The following is a 21,881-nucleotide window of genomic DNA, read 5'->3' as shown; positions in this document are numbered from 1 at the left end:
AGAGTGTAAATATCCAAGAGGCAATATTATGCTCCCTAAATAATTCTAACAGTGTTCCATTTCTCAGACTAGAAATCCATACTCACTTGAGAGTGCTGGTCTTTGCATGTGTGCTGGGACACCTGCTCCACATCAGAGGGCTCATCGGAAGACTCATTCTCTCTTTTCTGTTTCTTACCCAATGTAATAATGAGTTTGCTGTTTCAAGAAGAAAGAAATTAGCATTCAGAACTCTGTCTTTTCCATTTTTGGTGACTAAGGTTTCCATGATAAACATAATTTTATATTGTACATGTCTAACCAAATATGTTAATTAAGCTGAAATCCATATAGATATTTTCAAAACATACTCTTATAATTGCTTATAACACGGGGAAGAAGTCAAGTCCTAATATGGCTTCTTAGGCTCTGAATGTACTTTTCATGGGAAAATTTCAAGTCACAGAATAACAATAAAAAGAATTAATTATTGTGCAGATTCAGAAATGGGGACTCTACTTCCTGCCTAGGGAGAGACTACTCATTGCACTTGAATACCATCCTCCCCAAAAGCATTTGCTTCTTTCTAACCACAGTAATGTCTCCCGTACTGCAGACAATCTGACATCCAACTATTTGCTAACATTTTAATGTTATGTCAGAGCTTATCAAACCTATACCATATACACCTAGGATTAAGATATATTACACAATTCATATAGTATGTGTCAGTATAACTTTCTGGCTTTACATTTAATATTACACACATATCAAATATACATCTTTAAACTAAATCTGTTTTCTTACAAGATAAGTACCAGGATTCTAGATTTCATTATCTGTCTCAATAGCGCCATTACTAAAGTACCATATTAATCATAAACAATGTTACTAAACAGCAAAATTCTCCTTTAGATATCTCTATTTCTAAAACTAAAAACTCCTTCAATATTTCCATATATGGTGCATCAAATAGATCCAAATCCTTAACAATTATTTACCAATTTTGGAAGTTATAAACATAAGATCATAGATTTAGCAACTTGGACCCTAACATTGAGCAAATTACCTGATTTCTTGTCTTTTCTGTGTACAAGACAAAGAAAGTATAATAGTTGCCTCCCTTACTGTTAAGTAAGTGACAATATTTGTTTTATGGTTTGAATTTTAAAAAATCCCAAAAATGTTATATTAAAGGTTTGGTCCTCAGCTGATGGTGCTACTAAGATGAGGTGGTGTTTATCACTAAGGGTGTTCCTTGGAACCTGAGCTCCCTCTATCCTCTCCATCTGCCTCTCATCTGACACGAGTAGATTCCTCTCCCACATGCTCCCAGCTAAGATGTTCTGCCCCTTCACTGGTCCACAACAACAGCCAGTGCCTATGAACTGAAACCTTGGAACCCATGAGACAAAACTAATATATCATTTCAAGAGTTTTTTTTTTTTAATCACAGATGCTTTGTCCCAGCTATGGAAAGCTAATATATTCATTCACTCACAACATAATCTTAACAAATAGTAATAGTAAGCTAATAGAAACTACAAATCATATCAGTTGCAAAATGACAGTTTAACCTTACAGCATCATAGTGGCACGGGGGCCATGACAAAAATGCTACAATGGAGGTGAGCACAGAATTCAGTGTGACTATTTACGTTTATGGAATAATAGAGGAGGCACTAGAGAAAAGATAGACTTTGAGGTGTTGACTCAATGACAAAGAGGAAGTTAGCAGGCAGTGAGGAGGCAATGGTGAAAGCGAGGAAAATGTACAGCAGGAATAATGAGTAGAACACAAGGAAAGAGAAAGTGAGGGCAGGACAACTATACAGTGTGGATCACAGAAGGCCTTGTAATGACAGGCAAAGACTAACATTTTGAAGTTCAAATCAGCTTTTATGTTCTATAGAATAAGACACTACCTAAAGAATAGGTCCTGAAATATTTCTGAGTGAATTTTAAGTGAATATTAAGAAAATATTAAGGGATAGGATTTTTTTTTGGATGGGATAAGAATTTTTAAAGAAGGGAGTACTGTGACCAGAAGGAGTGAAGTGCAAGCCAGAGACACGACTGTTCATCTAAAGCAGACAACAATCTAAGGCCACAGCACTGTGAATGAAGAGTGAAGAAAGAATAATCTTTTATTATGGGTGTAAAACTGATAAAATAGTCTCAGTCAAAGATGTGCCATAACAAAAACTTGTAGATGACTTTTTGCCCTCTGATTTGACATGTTCAACAAGACAACGTTAATTCTTACTTGTCTTCTAACTAGCATTCTTGTGAATATGTGAGAAAAGTAGACAAGAGGAAAAGTATAGTTACTTTTTGGAGCCAGAAAAGCAAAGGAGATAAAGAATAATCTGAACAAAATGAAGGAACCATCCATTGTTATACTTCTTCCGTCTTGCCACTTTCATTGCTTATTTCTTCCCTTAGGCATTTTTCTTTCTGTTTTCCCTCCTAAAACACAAAGCTGCCTAAAAGCCATATTTACTATCTGTTGTGACATCATCTGGGTCTTCTCCTCCTTTACAGGTTCAATGTCATTTCATTTTCATTTCTCAATCCAAAATAACCTCAATTCGTAGAACTAAGGTTTATATTCACGGCTTCCACTTACTCAGGGCTGTGGGTTAGCTTTTTTGCTAACTTTAAATGTTCTCTTTTATTTGATGCTCAGATACACAGGCAAGGAGTATAAAGAGACCAAAATGAACTTAGAAAAGATAAGTAATTTGTTCAAAATACCATATATTAAGAATAGAGAATTGGGGATGGGGAAGGCCAGAGAAATAGTTCAGTTGTTAAAAGACCTGGAATCAATTACCAGCATCCACCATGGCAGCTCACAACTGTCTATAAATCCAGTCCCAGGAAAACTGATATCCTTTTCCGTACATGGCATGCCCACATACACCCATATACACACAACAAAAATAAAGGAAAAAAAATAGAGACAGACTAGCAACACGGTTCAATGAGGAAGGCTCACAGACAGTTTGAGTTCAATCCCCAAGACCACATGGTGGAATGAAGGAACAATTCCCAAGTTGTCCTATAAAATTCACTTGTACACCATGGCATCCTTGTATTCTCCACCCATACAAAATAAGTAAAATTTAAAAAACTTAATAGCCAAAAATTAAATATTACCCACTCTAAAGCCTGAAGTACTACAATCTGTAGCAGCAAACAACCTTTAAAATACAAGAGCCAGCTGGATGGCAGTGGCACTTTCCTTTAATCCCAGCACTTGAGAGGCAGAGGCAGGTGGACGGTCAGTGTTTAAGAGCACTTGTAAGACCTCGGTGCAATTCCTAGCACTCACATGGCAGCTCACAAATACCCATAACTCTAGTTTCAGAATGTACATGATACACAGACACACATGGTGAGAAAAACACACATACATATAAAATAAAATAAATAAGTTTAAAAAAAAAAGGCCCTCCTCACAGGTGGTTGTGGCATACGCCTTTAATCCCAGCTCTTGGGACACAGAGACAAAAGAATCTCTGAGTTTTCCTCTACCTACTCTTTAAGCTTTTGTCTTATTCAAAACTGTTGTCCAACCTAAATTTATCTAGTCACAAACCATGTAACATTTCAGCCATCAATGGTCTTCTAAGATTACAGAGAAGCTGAAGTATTCCTCTTGCATACTGACATGCCCTTGTGGTACTGGTGTAAACCAGCTACGTTTGTTCTGCACAGCACTGTGATCAGACACAGAATATAATTCTCTATGACGGTTGTAAAAATGTATTGATTGATGCATTTATGGCACTTTTTATCATTAAGTGTACTTCTACTTATTTGAAAAAAAATGTGAGCTGGCAAGATGAAGACCACTTGCTGACAGGTCTAACAACCTGGGTTTAATCCTTAGGAGCCACCCAGGGGAAGGACAGAACTGAATCTCTCAGATTGTCCTCTCATCTCCACGCACATGCTATGGCACATATGCACTCACACACATACGTATGTACACACAATAAATGTGAAAATTATTAAAGAACATATTTGCTACAAAATAATACGTTAGCAGCCGACTCTTACGTCTTATATTTCCTGATTCTCTAGACACCATACTGAGCCAGATATGGTGATGCATGCCTATAATCCCAGCACTTGGGAGGCAAAAGGCAAGCAGATCTCCCTGAGTGAGAGGCAAGCCTGGTTTATATGTTGAGTTTCAGACCAGCCAGGGCTAAAATATGAGCCCCTGTCTCAAACAAACAAACAACCTTGGACAAAGACAGACATTTGATCATTTTTTTAAAATTATAAATTGACTATAAGGGGCCAGAGAGATGGCTCAGTGGTTAAGTGCTCTGGCTGTTCTTTCAAAGAACCTGGGTTCATTTCCCAGCACCCACATGGCAGCTCACAATCTGATGCCATCTTTGGCTTGCAGGCATACATACCCTAATGTGGTAGCATATATTTCAGATCTAGTAGTTTACTAAGCTTAAGTCCTAAATTTTTACATGTCTTCTCTGTTTACAAATGACAGTTTCATGATAAAAAAGTTATTCTGATATTTGAAATAATTTTTGATTATCTTAATTGTAGGTAGAAGCATATATATATATATATATATATATATATATATATATATATATATATGAAGATTTAAAACCATGATTACTTACATGGAACACTACAGAGGCAGGAGGAATTAGAATGTGAAGCAAGTTTGACTACATAGCAAGACCCTTAGAGTGGCAGTTAAAACAGAGGCAAAAAGAAAAACAGTATTGAAAATGGAGCTAGTGGATTAGTTAACGGTGGAATTTTCCATTACACTGTGTGACTACATGTTGCTGTGACTGGTTTAATAAAGAAGTTCACTGACCAATAGTTGACAGGAAAAGATTCAAATGGAAAACCAGATTAAGGATACTGGGTAGCAGGACATATAGGAGAGGTAAAAACCATGAACCACAGGTGAACACACAGATTAATTGAAATGGGTTAATTTAAGTTGTAAAAGCTAGTTAGTAATAAGCCTGAGCGAGGGGGTCAAACATTTATGCATTTATAATTAATTTTAAGTCAGTCTCTATCTCTCTGTCTCTCTCTCTCACTCACTCACTTTTTCTGAGACAGAGTTTCTCTGTAGCTTTGGAGCATGTCCTGGAACTAGCTCTTGTAGACCAGGCTGGCCTCAAACCACAGAGCTCCATCTGCTTCTGCCTCCCAAGTACTGGAATTAAAGGCATAAGCCACCACCACCTGGCAATTCTCTCTCTCTCTGTTTTTTTTTTTTTAGGTTTATTTATTATATATACAGTATTCTGTCTGCATGTATGCCTGCAAAGCCAAAAGAGGGCACCAGATCTCATTACAGAAGGTTGTGAGCCACCATATGGTTGTTGAGAATTGAGCTCAGGACCTCTAGAAGAGCAGTCAGTGCTTTTAACCTCTGAGCCATCTCTCCAGCTAATATTAAGCCTCCTTGTGGTTATTTGAAAGCAGGTGCTGAGACAAAGAGGAACTCTGCCTACAGTCAACAAAACAGTACAAATGTTTATTTCCTAGTTTTGATCCTTGTGCTATGGTTACATAAAATGTCAATATTTGAGGAAATTGAGAGAAAAGTCTAAAAGAACTCTAAACATGTTTTGCAAACCTGAGATTATTTCAAATTAAAAAGTAAAAATCTAAACCACAACCAATGTATAAAAACAAGCAAGGAAAAGAAACCTGAGATTTGTGGATTCCAACCCTAAGGATTCAAATCTAGGAATTAAAAGACCCCCAGGCTCCACACAGGTAACCAAGCACTTCCACTAAATTACAACCGAAGTCCATTCAAATTTGTTATTTTGAAACAGAATTTCTTTAAATTGCCTGAACTGGCCTCCAATTTATAATCTTCTCATTTCAGGTCTAGGAGTGGGGGACTAAAAGTGTATGAAGTGGGCTCTAGTTTTAAGTAATTCTCCCTAAGTAGTCAATAATCAAAGAAAATTAGGAATAAGTATTCAAGAGAACTGTTTGGGGTTTTTTGCTTGTTTGGTTTTTTTTTTTTTAATTTGTTTTTGAGACAGGGTTTCTCTCCAGAGTGCTGGGATTAAAGGTGTGCAGCACCATGCCCAGGCTCAAGACTTTTTCTTTATACGACATTAAAATTTTTAAAGTTCATTTGCCTATATTAGTTGTTAATTCTGAGAAAAACTCTAAAACAGTCAGAGCAGGAATCTGTTTCAGGAGACAGGGAGAGTACATCACCTAATATAAAACAAAACTGTCAAGATCACAAATCTATTAAAAAGCAAAACAAAACAAACACAACAACAAAAGTTGTTACTAAATTGTTATGAGACCTCTTATTCAGACAGTCAATAAATATTTAACATTAATAAAGTTTGATGAACAGAGAAATCTGAAATGCCATTATTGTGAATTTTTATCCATAAAGTCTACATGACTTTTAAGCAATCAGAGGTCTATCTTTATTGGCTGTACAATGACAACAGATAGCTATAAATGGTATCTAAAGGAACTCAGATGATTGAATATACAAACAAGAGAAAATCAAATAAGCAAATAGCCAAATGCTGTAGAACATTCTGAATTAATTCTACATTTAAAATTAATTATAAATAACAATATATTTTCATTGTAAATCCATTCATCAAATACAATGATCTTATAATTCAAGGAGAAATATTCACAAAATAAAGCAACATAGTATGAAACAACTAAACAATACATTATTTATGCAACTTTTGGTTTTAAAAAACGTTAAAGGAGCCCAGTGCCCTTAATACCAGCACTCAGGAGACAGAAGCAGGTAGATTTGTGTGAGTGTGAGGCCAACCTGGTCTATAAAGTGAGTTCCAGGCCAACCAGTCACATGGTGAGACACTGTCTCAACAACAATATTAAAAGGATCTGTTATTAATGTTAGCAAACTAGCAACAGATATTCAGGCAAAACCAGCCAAACAACCCTAAATATCTAAACAGTTTCAGACAGAAAAAAGAAATTTGAAACTATAGTATAAGATTGAGCTCTTAATTTGTTTGTTGAGTATAGTATCTATACCCGATGTGTCTGCATTTGATTTTGAGTGTAATTTATGCACTCATCTACATCCAGCCTGTTCATTATTAGTAGATTCTGTTAACAGACTAAGCTTGACGCTGTGTCAAGCTGTAATTGCCCCCTGTTGATTCTCTCATTGCAATAATTGGACAATGAATCTTACTCAATTAGTCCATATGCTGTGATTAATAAGCCTATCACACTTGGTATGAATTATTCACACTTGTGATCCTCGCATGTAGGAGGATGAGGCAGAAGGACCATGAGTTCAAAGCCAGCTTGAATTATAAAGCAATACCCTGTCTCAATTAACCCAAACCAAAACAAGAACTACCCACATAAATGTAAGAATAGAAAATAGGCAAAAATAATATTTTACATTATTTTGGTTTTGTCAGGTAAGTAAAAAGAAATGAAGTCATTTTAAAAAGGCATCAAAAATATTTATTTTTCTAGCAGGAATGGTGGACATACCTTTAAGCCTAGCACTACAGGAAGAAACATGCAGATCTCTAAATTCAAGGCCAGCCTGGTTAATGAAGCAAGTTCCATGAAAACAAGAGCTACACAGAGAAACCAACACTGTCTTCATAAAAAAAAAAAAAAAACTCTTCCTCCCTCCCTCTCTCTCTCTCTCTCCCTCCCTCCCTCCCTCCATCCCCCCCTCAATAAATCAATAAACCAACACATATATCCACACATCCACACACACATACATACATACATTTGGGGGCTAGGAAAAGGCTCAGTGAGTAAACGCTTGCTGCACAAGTATAAAGACGAGAGCTTGGATCGCAATGCATATGTCTAAAAAGTCCGTTCAAGATATCATTAAGAAAAAGCAAGCAATCCTGGAAAATGGTGACACACGTCTTTAATCCTATCACTAGAGGCAGAGACAGGTGGATCTCTATGAGTTCGAGACCAGCCTGATCTACAGGGCAAGTTCCAGGACAGCCAGGGCTACACAGGGAAACCCTGTCTCGAAAAAACAAACACAAACAAACAAAAAACAGTAATCCTTAAATATGTGAAAGGATATTGTATGGTAAGTTTTTGGTGACTTTAATTTTTCATTATTTCCTGGCCAGAGTTGAATGTTGCTTTTTTTCCCCAGAGTGTGTCATATAAATAACTATTAAGAATCTATACAATCATTCAACATGTTTATGTACAGCTCGTTTTTATTTTTTGAGACAGGGTCTCTCTATGCAGCACTGGCCATCCTGAAACTCACTACATAGAAGAGGCCGGTTTCAAATTCAAAGATCTGGCCTACTTCTTTCTCCTAAGTGCTGGGATTAAAGCATGAACCATCATGACTGACAGCACAGTTGAAGTTTAATTTATTTTGTTTGTTTGTTTTGTTGGTTTTCTGAGACAAGGTTTCTCTGTGTAACAGCTCTAGTGTCCCAGAACTTGCATTGTAGACCAGGCTGTCTTTGAACTCACAGAGATCCACCTGCCTCTACTTCAGGAGTGCTGGGGTTAACGGCATACACCACCACATCCAGCAAATTTTAATTCTTAAAAAATGTACATATAAAATAAAATAAAGAAACAAATAAAAAAACCTCATGCAACATCTCTACAACCAAGATTCTTTTAGCACTCTGTCACAGCTTTAACTGGAAACACTTTTCTTTCTTACTCACACACAAATGATGGAGCCTCATGATTAGCAACATTTATATTCAACAAAGTAGGACACCTTTTTAAGCAAAAGACAAACCTCACTAGTCTTGTAAAGACATAAGTCTCAAGAATGGAGAAGTAAATGGTAACTGAAATCCCATAGTATCATGTATACCTACTCACCCTGCAGATTATTGTTCCACATTATCTGAGTTTTATAATTTGGATTTAAACAGGAAAATTAGAAGAACATTTTCTCTTCTTGGCTTTACACACTATTAATGGTATAATAGGAATATACAATAAATTTATATCATATACTTTTATAACTATTTTAGTTAGCATATGCCAAACAATTAATTAGTTCTTTATATAATTGAAGCTGACATCATTTCAAAATTCCTACTGTTTTGAAAACACTGAAATTATAGTTCACATCACTTTATTATCATGTCTTGAGACAGGTCTCTCTATGTAGCCCAAGATGATTCCAAGTTCTCTCTCTCTCTTTCTCTCTCTGTCTTTCTTTTTCTCTCTTTTTTAGTATTTTGGGGGTCAGAGTTTCTCTGTGTAGTTCTGGCTGTCCTGGAACTCACTCTGTAGACCAGGCTGGCCACAAACTCATAAAGACCCACCTGTGTCTGCCTCCTGCATGTTAGGATTAAAGGCGTACACCACTACTACCTGGCTGATCTCAAACTCTTAAAGGTCCAAAAGAGGCTGGAAATACATCTTAGTGGTAGAGCCCTTGTCTAGCACAACAAGACCCTGGTTTTTGAGCCCCTAGAACCAAAACCAAAGCAACCCAAGCCACATCAAATCACATCACAATACTGCACATAAGGATCGAGGTTTAATGTCTTATTGTGTTCTGTCATGTCTCAAACTAATTTCTATTTGAGCTTGATAAATATCTCAAAATTTAAGTATTTTCTGATATAACTCAACAAAAAACTACTTCAAATACTTAATGAATCATTTTCCTATAGCCAACAGACTTACTATAAATAATACAAAACCAAAGAGTCAATCATCAAGGGCTGTAACTGATGAACTCACAGAGCTGTGAGACCAAGTAAAGATCTCTATTTATGTCTGTCAGATACATGGCCAGAAGGGAGGTCCTGACTAAGGAAGACCTTAGAAAGGAGCAGCTCAGTGAGAGTGCCTCCTACCACACATCCACGTGTGAGACCCTGCGGCAAACCACAGAACCACAAAAGAAAAGCACAAACAACAAAATAAAGCACTGACTGAGTTTTATTGCTATTGTTTCTTCATATTTTTTATGTTCAGTTTTTGGAATGATCTTACTTAGGAACAAAACCATAAGAAAGAAAGACAGCCTAAGTAGTTGAACAAGAATAACATTTAGGATGTGTAGCTAGCTTCTGGCCTTGACTTCTTCCCTATGTAGCTATATACTGTTTATGGACCCAGAAAATAATAATAGCTTACATCTACCATCACTACATATATTCTAGATATTGTTTTATTTGTTTTAAATGTTAACCCATTTCCTCCTCAAAATGATACTATGAGACATATAGTATGATACACTTCTAAAGACAGCAAGCGAGTAACTGTACAGGCTTATACTGCTTGTAACTAAATGCAATTGGTTCCAAAACCAAGGAATTTAATGACATTAGCATGTAGTACACCCAAGCTAAGTCTCAGAATTACTGTAAAGATTAAATGAGGTAATATGAAGAGTTCTAAAAAGCATTCTTTGTTCTATGTTCACACTTTGAATTTGTCAATCTAAGGGTTAGAGAGATATCTCAACAGTTGAGAGAATACAACTCATTCAGAAGACCTGGATTTAATTCCTAGTACCCTCATCATATGGTCCCCAACTGCCTGTAACTTTAGTTCTAGAGGATCTGATGCGCTCTGATCTCTGAGGGCATTGGGCACATGTGCTGCAAATAAACCTTCAAAGGCACATATACATACATATACATAAATTTGAAAGAAAAATGTCTTGGGAGATTGTTCAGTGGATCCCTGTCATACAACAATGAGGACCAGAGTTCCCCACTTCTATCCCCTACACTTACAAAAGCCAGGCAGAGCAGTAGTCTGCCTGTAATCCCAGGCACTAGACAGTGGATTTCCAGGGCAATCTGGCTAACTAGGCTGACAGAACTGGCAAATTTGAAATTAAGTGAGAAACTGCTTCAGTAAATAATGTGGAAAGTAACATGATGTCAACCTCGCCTCCACATTCAGTAGCCTCCACATAGAGTACACTTTTGTGCCCACCACATGCAAACACACATACAAATGAATAAAATCAATATAGGGACTCAGACTTGGGAGATGGCTCAATTGCTAAGGTGCTTGCTGTACAAGTGGCACTCACCTGCAGATACAGGCAAGTCCCTGAAACTCTCTGGCAGCCAGTCTAGCCAAACCAGTGACTCCAGGTGCAATGAGAGCCTCGTCTCCAAAACTAAGGTGGAGAGTGGTTGAGGAGGACACCTGACAAAGACCTCTGGCCTCTATATGCACATCATGTGTAGACACATTCTCCCCCGCACACCCATACAAATACATATACTTCACTACACTACATACACACACCAAAAAGCAAAAAGCACATCAAGCTATAAAAATAAAAAAAAAAATCGCCAGGTGGTGGTAGTGCATGCCTTTAATCCCAGCACTCGGGAGGCAAAGGCAGGCGCATCTCTGTGAGATCGAGGCCAGCCTGGTCTACAGAGTGAGTTCCAAGACAGGATCCAAAGCTACAGAAAACCCTGCCTTGAAAAACAAAACAAGCAAATAAAAAAACAAAACAAAACAAAAATTTTCATATATACTAAAGCAATGACTTTTCTTCAGAGTAATATTCCTGGTTTATAGCAAATCACATCTATGAGATAAATAAATATCAATTCTGACTAGCCATCATCAATAAATTATGACTTACAAATGTATTTTTTATTTTTTAAGATTTCCTTTATTTTTAAGTTACCACGGTTATGTACTTATGAGTGCTGTACCCATGGAGGCCAGAAGAGGGCATGGATCCCCTGGAGCTAGAGTTACAAGCAATTGTGAGCCTCCTGGTGCAAGTGCTGAAAACTGCACTAGCATCTTCTGCAAGAGCAGTACCCTCTCCTAACCACTTAGACATCTCTCCAGTCTCCAAATAAATTGATTTCTTCAAAAGGAAATATTCACGTACCATAAAATGCTAGATAAAACAATACAAACTGATCTTAATTGGATAACTCCTCACATAATTAAAACAAGGGCTGTGAGCTGGGCATGATACCGCAGTCCTTTAATACCAGCACCTGAGAGGCAGAAGCTGGCTGATTTCTATGACTTTCTATGTAGCCACCTCAGGAACTAAAACAATAAAGCACATCGCCTTATTAGAATACATAATAATGAAGTATTAATATATTTTATTCCACACTGATGAGATGATTCAGTGGATAAAGAATTTGCTGCCAAGCATGAATGACCTGAGTTTGATCCCTAAGACCCACGAGTGAGAAGAGAGAACAGATAACTACAAGTTGTCTTCTAATTTTTTATGCATGCGCACATGCATACACACAGGCATGTACACACAGATGCATACATGCACATACATGTGCACATACACATGAACACTCATACACAACCATGCCACACACACACACACAAATGTAACTTAAAATGTTTTACTCTATTTTTTCTGATGTACAATAGTATTTTTTAATCTCTTGATGGTAAAGATAATCAAGTTTTATTTACTGCAATAACTTCATAATAAGCAGGTAAAATTCAATTTTACTTACTTGCCTGTAACTAACCAAGAATTCATATACTAAAAGGGATAGGGATAAGGATATAGTTTACTGGTAGAGTACTTGCTAACCTAACTATGTTGAGTTAATGTCCAGCCAGACAATAAACTGTCACAAAGCCTAAATACATTTTCACATTTTTCTTTGTAGTGATTACTTAGTATATTGACATGCAGTTAACTAACAAAGAAAAGCAAAATGCAAAATACAAAAAAAAAAACCAACAAAAAAACAAAAAACAAAACAAAAAAAAGCTTTCAGTACAATTTTCTCCAAATACTTTTTTCTGCTTACTAGAGATTGGCATACTTGAGGGGCAGGAGGGAGAAAGAAGGGGGGGGGAAGCAATAAAGCAATAGTGAAATAGTATTACATTGTATTTTGAATATTCTACTTCCTTTTAACAAAACTACAAAACTCTTAAAAATGAGCTGAAGCTAAGCACAGTGCACTTGCCTGTAGTCCTAGAATTGAGGAGGCAGAGGCAAAAAGATTACACTTAAGTTTGAGACCAGCCTGGTCTACATAATAGGTTCCAGGCCAATCTCAAAAAATAAAAGTGAAAAAGGAAAACAAACCCATTTTCCTTCCAAACAGCCCATGGCAATGCAACTATTTCCAACAATATTAAATCATATTTTTAAAAACCCATGCTTCTCTTTGATTTAATTATTTCTATCTTTACTTTCTGTGCCTAAAATTTTTTCTTTTAAATCAGATTCAGGTCTGGAATCACTTGTCTCTAGGTGCTTGGGTCTCCATCCTCAGAGTTAAAGCAAATAACAAGTTTTTATAGCTTTTGGAGCTTATCTACCAATTTCAACATCACTTTTTTCAAAGTATTAGCCTCCTAAATACTACATTTCTCCACCCCTATCTCTGAACAGTTTAAAATAAGAAAAATCTTAACAGCCAGGGGGTAGTTGCACACGCCTTTAATCCCAGCACTTGGGAGGCGGAAGCAGGCGAATCTCTGTGAGTTCAAGGCCAGCCTGGTCTATAGAGCGAATACCACAACAGACAGGAATGTTGCACAGAAAAACCCTGTCTTGAATCACCCTTTCCCCTCAAAAAAATAAAAATAAATAAATTTTTAAAAAGGTTAACAATATTAACTATTAGTATAGTGAAAGGTGAAATGTAAGCTTCCTAAGTTAAGGTATAATTTTGGAAAAACAGGTACTTTAATTAAAAACAAATGAACAAAAACTTTTTAAAAAATGAATGAGTAGGGCTGAAGAGATGGCTCAATGGTTAAGAGTGCTTATTTCTCTTCTCTTATTGAGGACCTAGGTTCAGTATCCAGCATCTACATGGAGGCCCAAAACCTACTATACATGCATACACTCATGCATACACAGAACATAAAGAAATAAACCTAAAAAAAAGAAGAAGCTCAGCACAATTTATGCTGGCTATGACGACTGCTAGCTACTATAGGGACAATATAAAAAGAATAACAAAAAAATTTAACTTTGAATTTCACTTTGGTTGCCAGCAAATAATATACAATCAATAATATTATTTACTAATATATTGATAACAGAGTGCAGTTATTTGACGGCATCAGAATGAAAGTAAGGAATTCAATTCGTTGGTAACCTATATATCTATAATGTAGCAAATTACACAAGTCTCATAACAGAGGAATTCTCTCTTCACTATGTTCTCTGTGTATGTGTGTATATGACTAACAAAGAAGTCACATTAACTTAAAGTACTGTATGCAAAATTCTACAGAAAGCTTTTCAAAAAAGAACTAACTAGGTCCTTTGAGAACAACTGCAAGCTATGATGGTCTTACATTATGCTTGCCTTTACAAACAAAGAATACAGATCTTTACTTTTTGAAGATGTATAAACAATCAGATTAAAATCCATAGAACTGGCTCGGGGAATGAAGGTGAGCTACAGGATGCTTCTCTAGCATATATTTTGTCTAGCATAATTTAAGACCATGGTTTGAAATTTTAAAACACACACAAAAAAAAGAGGGGGACAGGTTTTGATCCCTAGCACTAGAAAAAAAATATTATAATAAAATTTAATAGATAAATAGAAATGGTGAATATTTCTTTGCTCTTAGGATTCTCTTGTAGCATTAATACCTGGCCTCTTTATTACATAAAATAAATCACAGTAAATGTCTATTATAATTTCTGACTGACAGTCCAGAGTTCTTGTGTAGTTAGGGCTTCTGTGAAAATACTCTATATCGTACTTTTAATTTTTTAGGTACCCTGTGAGGTACAATGCCACTAAGGGGAAAAGCAACCTTGAAAGAATTTCAGATATGTTTTTAAAGAAAATTATTTTGAAACTGTCACAAAACTATAGATTTTTATTCCCCTCCCTTACAAGATTTCTTTTATTAATACAAATACACAAAACACTACATCAACAGAAAAGTAATATTTGTTTGACACTAGTATTACAAAATTCATTAAAAATGGAAATAAAGTGTACCTGGTATCCAGCAATGTAAAACTCTCCTAATGGAGTACATATATCACACTCAAATCAAGAGCAGAAAAAAGATTACACAGCTTAGACTTCAACAAAAACTCTAAAGTATTATACTTAACTAATAATCAACTTACCCAATTTTTGTCTTTTCTTTCAACTTAGAACAAGTTTTTGCTTTTTTGTTGTCTCTGTCTTTTGGCTTAGATTTCATCCGTCGACCTCTCTTTTCTTCTTTCCCTTCAACTGAAGCACTAGGAAAGTTCTCGGGGCTCATTACTCGTGGAATATTACGCTCCCCACGTTCCTTTGCTCTTGCTATGGCCTCTGATATTATACGATTAGCCTTTTCTTGTTTGCTTTCCGATTCCACCTTTTTTCTTGGCTTTTTCTCAGACATGACCCTCACCTGGGTATTTTGTAACTTGGTATATGTCCCAGAACCATCACTCTTCTTGGAAGATGGAGGCTAGAGAAACAAACAAACAAACAACTTTAAAAATAGAATATACCGAAGTATATTAAAAACTGACATAAATATCTGAAGCTTTAAAACTAAACAGAGCATTAAAATTACATAAGCAAAGACAGGAGTCCGGCAAACAAATGCACAGGTCAGACGTTCTGTTTACCTGGAAACCAGTACAATAAACAACTCAGCGGCTGACTTGTAAATAAAGGGAAAGGAAAGACATAGATTTGCTGGTGTTTCTACAGCACCCTGAGGTGATTAGGACCCTATCCTATAATACAGTTATCTCTGTCTTGTAATTATTATCTGCATTTAGGATCAAAGTCTTTCTTTCTTCTTTCCTCCAGAACTAAGTCAATTCAGAAATAGCTATCGTAACTTAGAGTCACTCCTCCTTACAATGAGTTTCAGAAAAATAAAGACACTGTTTTAAGACTAGGAAGAGAACACAAAATTATTTTAATGCAGGAACGTAGCTAGTTAGTAAACAGACATTCTCATCTCTAAAATCAAGAAAGTTTTCATTTTCGCATGAAAGAGTTAAATACAGATTTTTGTCTTTTATCATAATTTTGCTCAGGCAATGTGGGAAAGAAACAAGTTTTACAGTTTTATATTATAATTATTAATATTTTAGCAGTCTCACAGGAAGCAGACAAATAGTATTTTCAAAGAATTTCCTCTCTAAACATGCACTCATCCATATAGGCTTGGATCACAGTTTTGTTATATTCTTACCCGTAAACATGCCTCTGACTACAGCAGAGAAAAAAACCAGGAATTTCCAAACACATTTTCAGGCCGATTTCCAGTCTGTTCTACCGGGTGTCTTTTCTATACCTGTCTCATCAAGGTTCAGAGCAATGCTACAGCACCAGGAAAGGCAGGAAGGCTTAAACACAATCACTAAAATGCCACCTTAAGGCCTACAGGCTACAACAAATAACCAAGACTGAGAAAACAGCACCAAGCTCAAGATGGCGATGCAGTGCGACTCCCGCAGCAGCAGCCAGTAACGAGGAGGGTTATTCAATCCCATTAGCCTTTTAGCCCAAAGAACCCCTCCTCCTCCCACTCATTCAGGCTTTCACTTACCCGTCCTCTTGGCCTCTTCACTGAAGACATTTTTGGCTTCAGACAAAGACTTGCCCTCTGCTTTTTTCACCACCCCAGGCAGTGCTCAAGAAAAAAAGCATTGAAAGAAGATTCCTAAATGGCCTATTTAGCAAGCAGCAACCAAGAGATGCACAACCGTCCACAAATACACATTTTGATTTATCAACACATTCCTGCCTTGGCAAGTTTATATCCACTGTTCATCCTCTTTAGCTTTGATAAAGGTTGCAAGCCCTCCTAAGAGCTCAGTAGCTGTAAGCAGATAGCCAGATTCCAACAAAGCACAGAAAGAAATGAATGCACAAAGCATCAAAATGCATCAGCATGAATATTAGAGATGTCGTTAAAAATACTGACTCCTTCTGCGGAAGTAGGCCAGCAGATGGTGCTACCAGTTATTATTCCATTAGACTCTGCAGTTTAACCCCCAGTGGACTGTTCTTTCCTCTCTAACACATTAACTCTCAATCTGCCACTTTCTACAGTCAGGTTTTTAAAAATACACATGAAAGTACAGTTGGTTTTTTTTTTAAACCATCTGGGAACTAAAGCAGTAGAGATTGCCTTCATGTGGCTCAGTATTTTTTTTAATCCAATACAGTTTTTACTGGAGAAAATTACTTCAAACAATTCTAACAAAATATTTAAACTACTAAAAGTAGCTGCTGCTGAACAACAGGTTAAAGAGCAGGTCATGCAAATGAACACTTAACAAATGACTTGTTCAGAAACTGTCTCTTTGTCATCTAAAGGCAGCAATAACAAAACAATGGATTTTAAGTTAAGAAATGAAACAATTTTCATTATCTCCATGGACACACTGATTTCCCAAGAAAAATCCCAATCTTTTTGGCCTTTACTCTTCATATTTTTTAACTGAACCTATGAAATTTAAATTTAATATCTTGTTAAAAATAAATAAGTTGATTTGAATTCACTTTATTTTTGTTTGTTTGCTTGTTTGAGACAGGGTCAAGCTTCTGCTTCCTGGAACTCAGAGAGATGGATCCACCTGCCTCTGAATTGGAGTGCTAAGATTAAAGATATATACCAATACACCTGACTCTTGAATTTGATCAATGATAAAATTTTCCTTTCTATAAAATAGGAGACTATTTTAGCAAGCAGTATCTTTAAATAGTTAAAACTTCACTGCTTCAAAATTCAAACTAATCTCTTTATTAATGCCCCCTTTCCAGCTGTTCCTTGCAAGTCAGCTAATCCCGGTATGAAAACAGTGTTTTATAATTGTTCCTTTTGAGAAATTCAAAGGTTACAGGAAAAATTCAACACTCTCTGGACAGTCCTAGAAGGACTGATCAAGCTGGACTGCATGTGAAAGGAGTGTCAAGGCAGAGCACCCCTGGTCTCAAGGAAAGGATCACAGGGACCAGAGTGATTACTGATGCAAAAATTTATAAAATTATTAAGAGCTAACATGTACTTAGTAATTAGTGTTCGACACTGTCTTAAGTATTAACAGATATTAACTAACCCTGAAAGAGAAACACGTAATAACATTAACAAAGAGACAAGAATAGCAAACAGAAGTACTTGTGGCTGTAGTACTAATTTCTCATTTACTACACTGGGGTTATGTAGGAAAATGTTCTTATTTGTAGGAAATATTTATTAAAGTATTTGGGAATACGGAATATCAGATTTGCTACCTTTGTGATACAGTAGTTGCTTAGCATGCTTGATGCACTAGGTTCAATCCCAGTGCCAAAACATCAATGAATGAATTTCTCCGGTCACAAAAGATAATATATGAAGCAAGTATCAAGTAATAACTTGACAGCAATATTCATAAGGTGTATTAGTTGTCAATAGTAAACTGATGTCCCAGTTGTTATTTTTAGTCAATGCTGGTCTTAACTAGGGGCCCTCGACATCTTCACGGCTGGAATAACATGTGTGTGCCACACCACAACACCCAGCTAAGACTTGCTTTTAGAGAAGGAAAAAAACTACACTTAAGTCAAATCTTTTCCTGAGTTTTGTCTTGATTTACTTTCAGAGTTTTTTAACCTAAAATGGAAACATGATTTCCTTCATTCTTTTCCTATATGTGAATATTTATAAATTAAAATCCTAAATTTCATCTTGTGATTGTAGTATCCAGATTTCCTCAGTAGTTAACAATGACATTGCTGTTTTTCTTGTTAGGGTTAGAACTTTCAGTTTACAGTGATAGGATAATGCTTTTTAAGTAGTGTCTGTATTTTAATCATCAACTGGCAGCTCAAGAAAATAGATACTCTTAAAAGTTGTGTTTAAAAAAAATAACAGAGCCAGGCAATGGTGGTGCATGCCTTTAATCCCAGCACAAGAGAGACAAGCAGATTTCTGTGAGTTGAAGGCCAGCTTGGTCTACAAGTAAGTTCCAGGACAGCAACCCCTGAAGAAATTTTGCCATCTCTTTCTCGGCTTTTCATATATATATGTATTCATGAGTATTTATAACACCTATATATTGAGCCCTAGTTGGAAGAATTTCAAAATACTATTCTAGGAAGTTACTGAATGCTTTCGTTTCATTTAGTGTGCTGGCTAGTTTTATGTCACCCTGATACAAGCTATAGTCATGAGAGGAGGCAACCTCGAATGAGAAATGACTCTATAAGATAGGGCTGTGGGCAAGCCTGTAGAGCATTTTCTTAATTAGTAATTGAAGTGGAAGGGCCCAGCCTATTGTGGGTGATGCCATCCCTGTGTTGGTGGTCCTGTATTCAAAACAGAAAGCAGGCTGAGCAAGCTAGTAAGCAGCACCCCTCTGTGGCCTCTGCATTAGCTCCTGCCTCCAGATTCCTGCTTGAGTTCCAGTCCCAACTTCCTCTTATGGTGAACAGTGAAGTGGACACTAGTTGCTTTTGGTCACAGCGTTTTATCACAGCAATAGCAGCATGAGCAAGGAGAAGTAGGAAGGCTGTGCTACAATTCAATGGAGGTTATTTTTGTTCTATATTATTTTATAAGCCAAAAGGGAAAAACTTCAAAGTTACATTAGGCAAGTAATCTCTTTGGAGAACAAGACTTCCATGCAGCTGAAGCAACACATGTCACATTGAACACAAAATATATAGTGAAATGCTGAGTGCATGAGGCTGAACCAAGTTACCAAGGCTATAGTTTTCCTACCATGCAAGTACATGACTCACAAACATATTTTTTTGTTTTTATTTATTTATTCATTTATTTATTTATTTATTAAAGATTTCTGTCTCTTCCCCACCACCGTCTCCCATTTCCCTCTCCCTCCCCCAATCAAGTCCCCCTCCCTCTTTAGCCCAAAGAGCAATCAGGGTTCCCTGCCCTGTGGGAAGTCCAAGGACCACCCACCTCCCCACCTCCATCCAGGTCTAGTAAGGTGAGCATCCAAACTGCCTAGGCTCCCACAATGCCAGTACGTGCAGTAGGATCAAAGACCCATTGCCCTTGTTAATTTTTTTAAAAGTCAACTTTAAAAAAATAATTTTGTCCCACTGAATAGAGCACATGAGTCAGTTACATCTTGTCTTCTATAACAACATAATAAAGTACCAATACAAAATTACTCTCTAGTTATTGAAAATGGGCTGAGGTCTTCTGGAAGGTTACGTTTTCAACTGGAACCTCAATAAACCAAGACCAGGCTGATCATATAAATACCAATTTCCTTATATACTATTGAGCAAAGAATGTTACTCAAATACTACTACAATTATCAACAGGATTTAGAGATAAAAACTAACATCTATGCTGTCTAATAGAGGATTTCAATCTGTATTACCTTATGTAATTCATTCATCCCAAAAACAGTCTTTGTAATAGAAATTATTATTTCCGCTATAAAAAAGAAACCGCCTAGCGGTGGTGGAGAATGCTTTTAATCCCAGCACTCAGGAGGAAGAGGCAGATCTCTGTGAGTTCGAGGCCAGCCTGGTCTACATACAGAGCAAGTTCCAGGGCAGCCAAGGCTGTTACACAGAAAAACCCTGAATCGAAAACCAAAAATAAAATAGAAGAAACAGTCTTAGGTAAAACCTACCATCTTATTAAATTTATGCCAGTTACCAATATCTTTCAGCCTTTTCTTTTCTGCCTCCTTTTTTTTTTTTCAGAGACAACATTTTCACCATAGAGGCATATATGAAGTGTCAGTTAGGAATATCAGAGCAGCACACACTTGTTTGATGAATTTCCTGTGTGACTCTGACAGCAGACGGGCACCCTTCTGCTTGTCTGCCACTATGAAACACCATTTTCTATAGTACTCATCAATTAGAACATCATAACATTTATATTCAAGAAAACTGAAGGAGGACAAATCTATGAGCAAAACTAAAACTTAGGCTGGAAAGATGGCTCAGTGGTTAAAAGTGAGAGATGCTCTTCCAGAGGAGCCAAGTTTGGTTCCCTGAACCCACACTGGTGGCTCATAACAGCATTATAAATCCAGCCTCAGGGAATCAGATCCATCTTCTGGACTTATAAATGCACAATTTTAAAATTAAGATGTATTTAAAAAATAACAACAACTTGGTGTAGTAGCATAAACCTTTAATCCTAGTACTTTGTTGGTAGAGGCAGGTGGATCTCTGAGTTTGAGGCCAGCCTGGTACAGAGAAAGTTCCAGTACAGCCAGGGCCACACAGAGGAACCCATCTTGAAAAACCAAAAATATTAATAATAATTAAAATATTAAATCCTAAAACTTAATTTCACAGTGAGCAAATCACATAAACTTTTAGTTTTATTTAGAAAGTTCTAAAATTATCCTACAATATATAAAAAATTTCAACCTCAAATTGGATCTAGTCATTATCTTTAAAGCATCACCACATGAAGACTGATATCAACATTTATTCATTACTATTTTACATCCAGCCATTAACTATTCAGTTGTAACTGAGTGCTTCCTCCTCCCTTTTTCCCTATAACACTGAGGATTAAGCCCTATCTTTTTGAATGCTGGGTAAGCATTCTACCACTGAGCTACATATCCTGCCCAGTGCTTAGTATAGTAAGTGACAATTCCCAGTGCTTCCTTTGCTAGCTATTTTTATTAGGTCATTATATATCAACCAAGGCTGACAGTGGATCAATTCAAATGTATATCATCAGAGACTTTCATTTCTGTTTAGCCCTTCCTCTTTAAGAGTGGGCTGAAACTGTGTCAATCATATCACAGAGAATGTATAAAAGGGAACTGATTTTTACAAATACAATTATTCAGGTCTACACCAGCCTTCTGCGTTAATCAAAGGGAGTGAAACTAGGTAGAGAATAGATTGACCTAATTATAAAAGTACACACTATATAATTTCATTTCTACAACATTCTTGAAGTGGCAAAACTAT

The 21,881-nt window shown here is 36.5% G+C and overlaps 1 protein-coding gene across 13 annotated transcripts in view; it reads right to left on the bottom strand.

The window, feature by feature from the left end:
• Window positions 1-21,881, bottom strand: part of Chd9 (chromodomain helicase DNA binding protein 9) — a 220,642-nt gene that overhangs the window by 80,995 nt on the left and 117,766 nt on the right. For 8 of the 13 annotated variants that reach the window (XM_075976847.1, XM_075976854.1, XM_075976851.1 and 5 more), the window contains 2 exons: window positions 15,089-15,420; window positions 87-198 (listed from right to left, as the gene is read on the bottom strand). In XM_075976847.1, the coding sequence (XP_075832962.1) occupies window positions 87-198; window positions 15,089-15,420 (444 nt within the window). Of the gene's footprint in view, window positions 1-86; window positions 199-15,088; window positions 15,421-16,161; window positions 16,419-16,518; window positions 16,955-21,881 lie in introns of those variants that run through there. The other 5 variants (XM_075976855.1, XM_075976857.1, XM_075976859.1 and 2 more) reach the window with 4 other exon arrangements.

This window comes from Microtus pennsylvanicus, chromosome 6, assembly GCF_037038515.1.
Source record: "Microtus pennsylvanicus isolate mMicPen1 chromosome 6, mMicPen1.hap1, whole genome shotgun sequence".
NCBI lineage: Eukaryota > Metazoa > Chordata > Mammalia > Rodentia > Cricetidae > Microtus > Microtus pennsylvanicus.
This window is presented reverse-complemented; position numbering and strand designations above follow the sequence as displayed.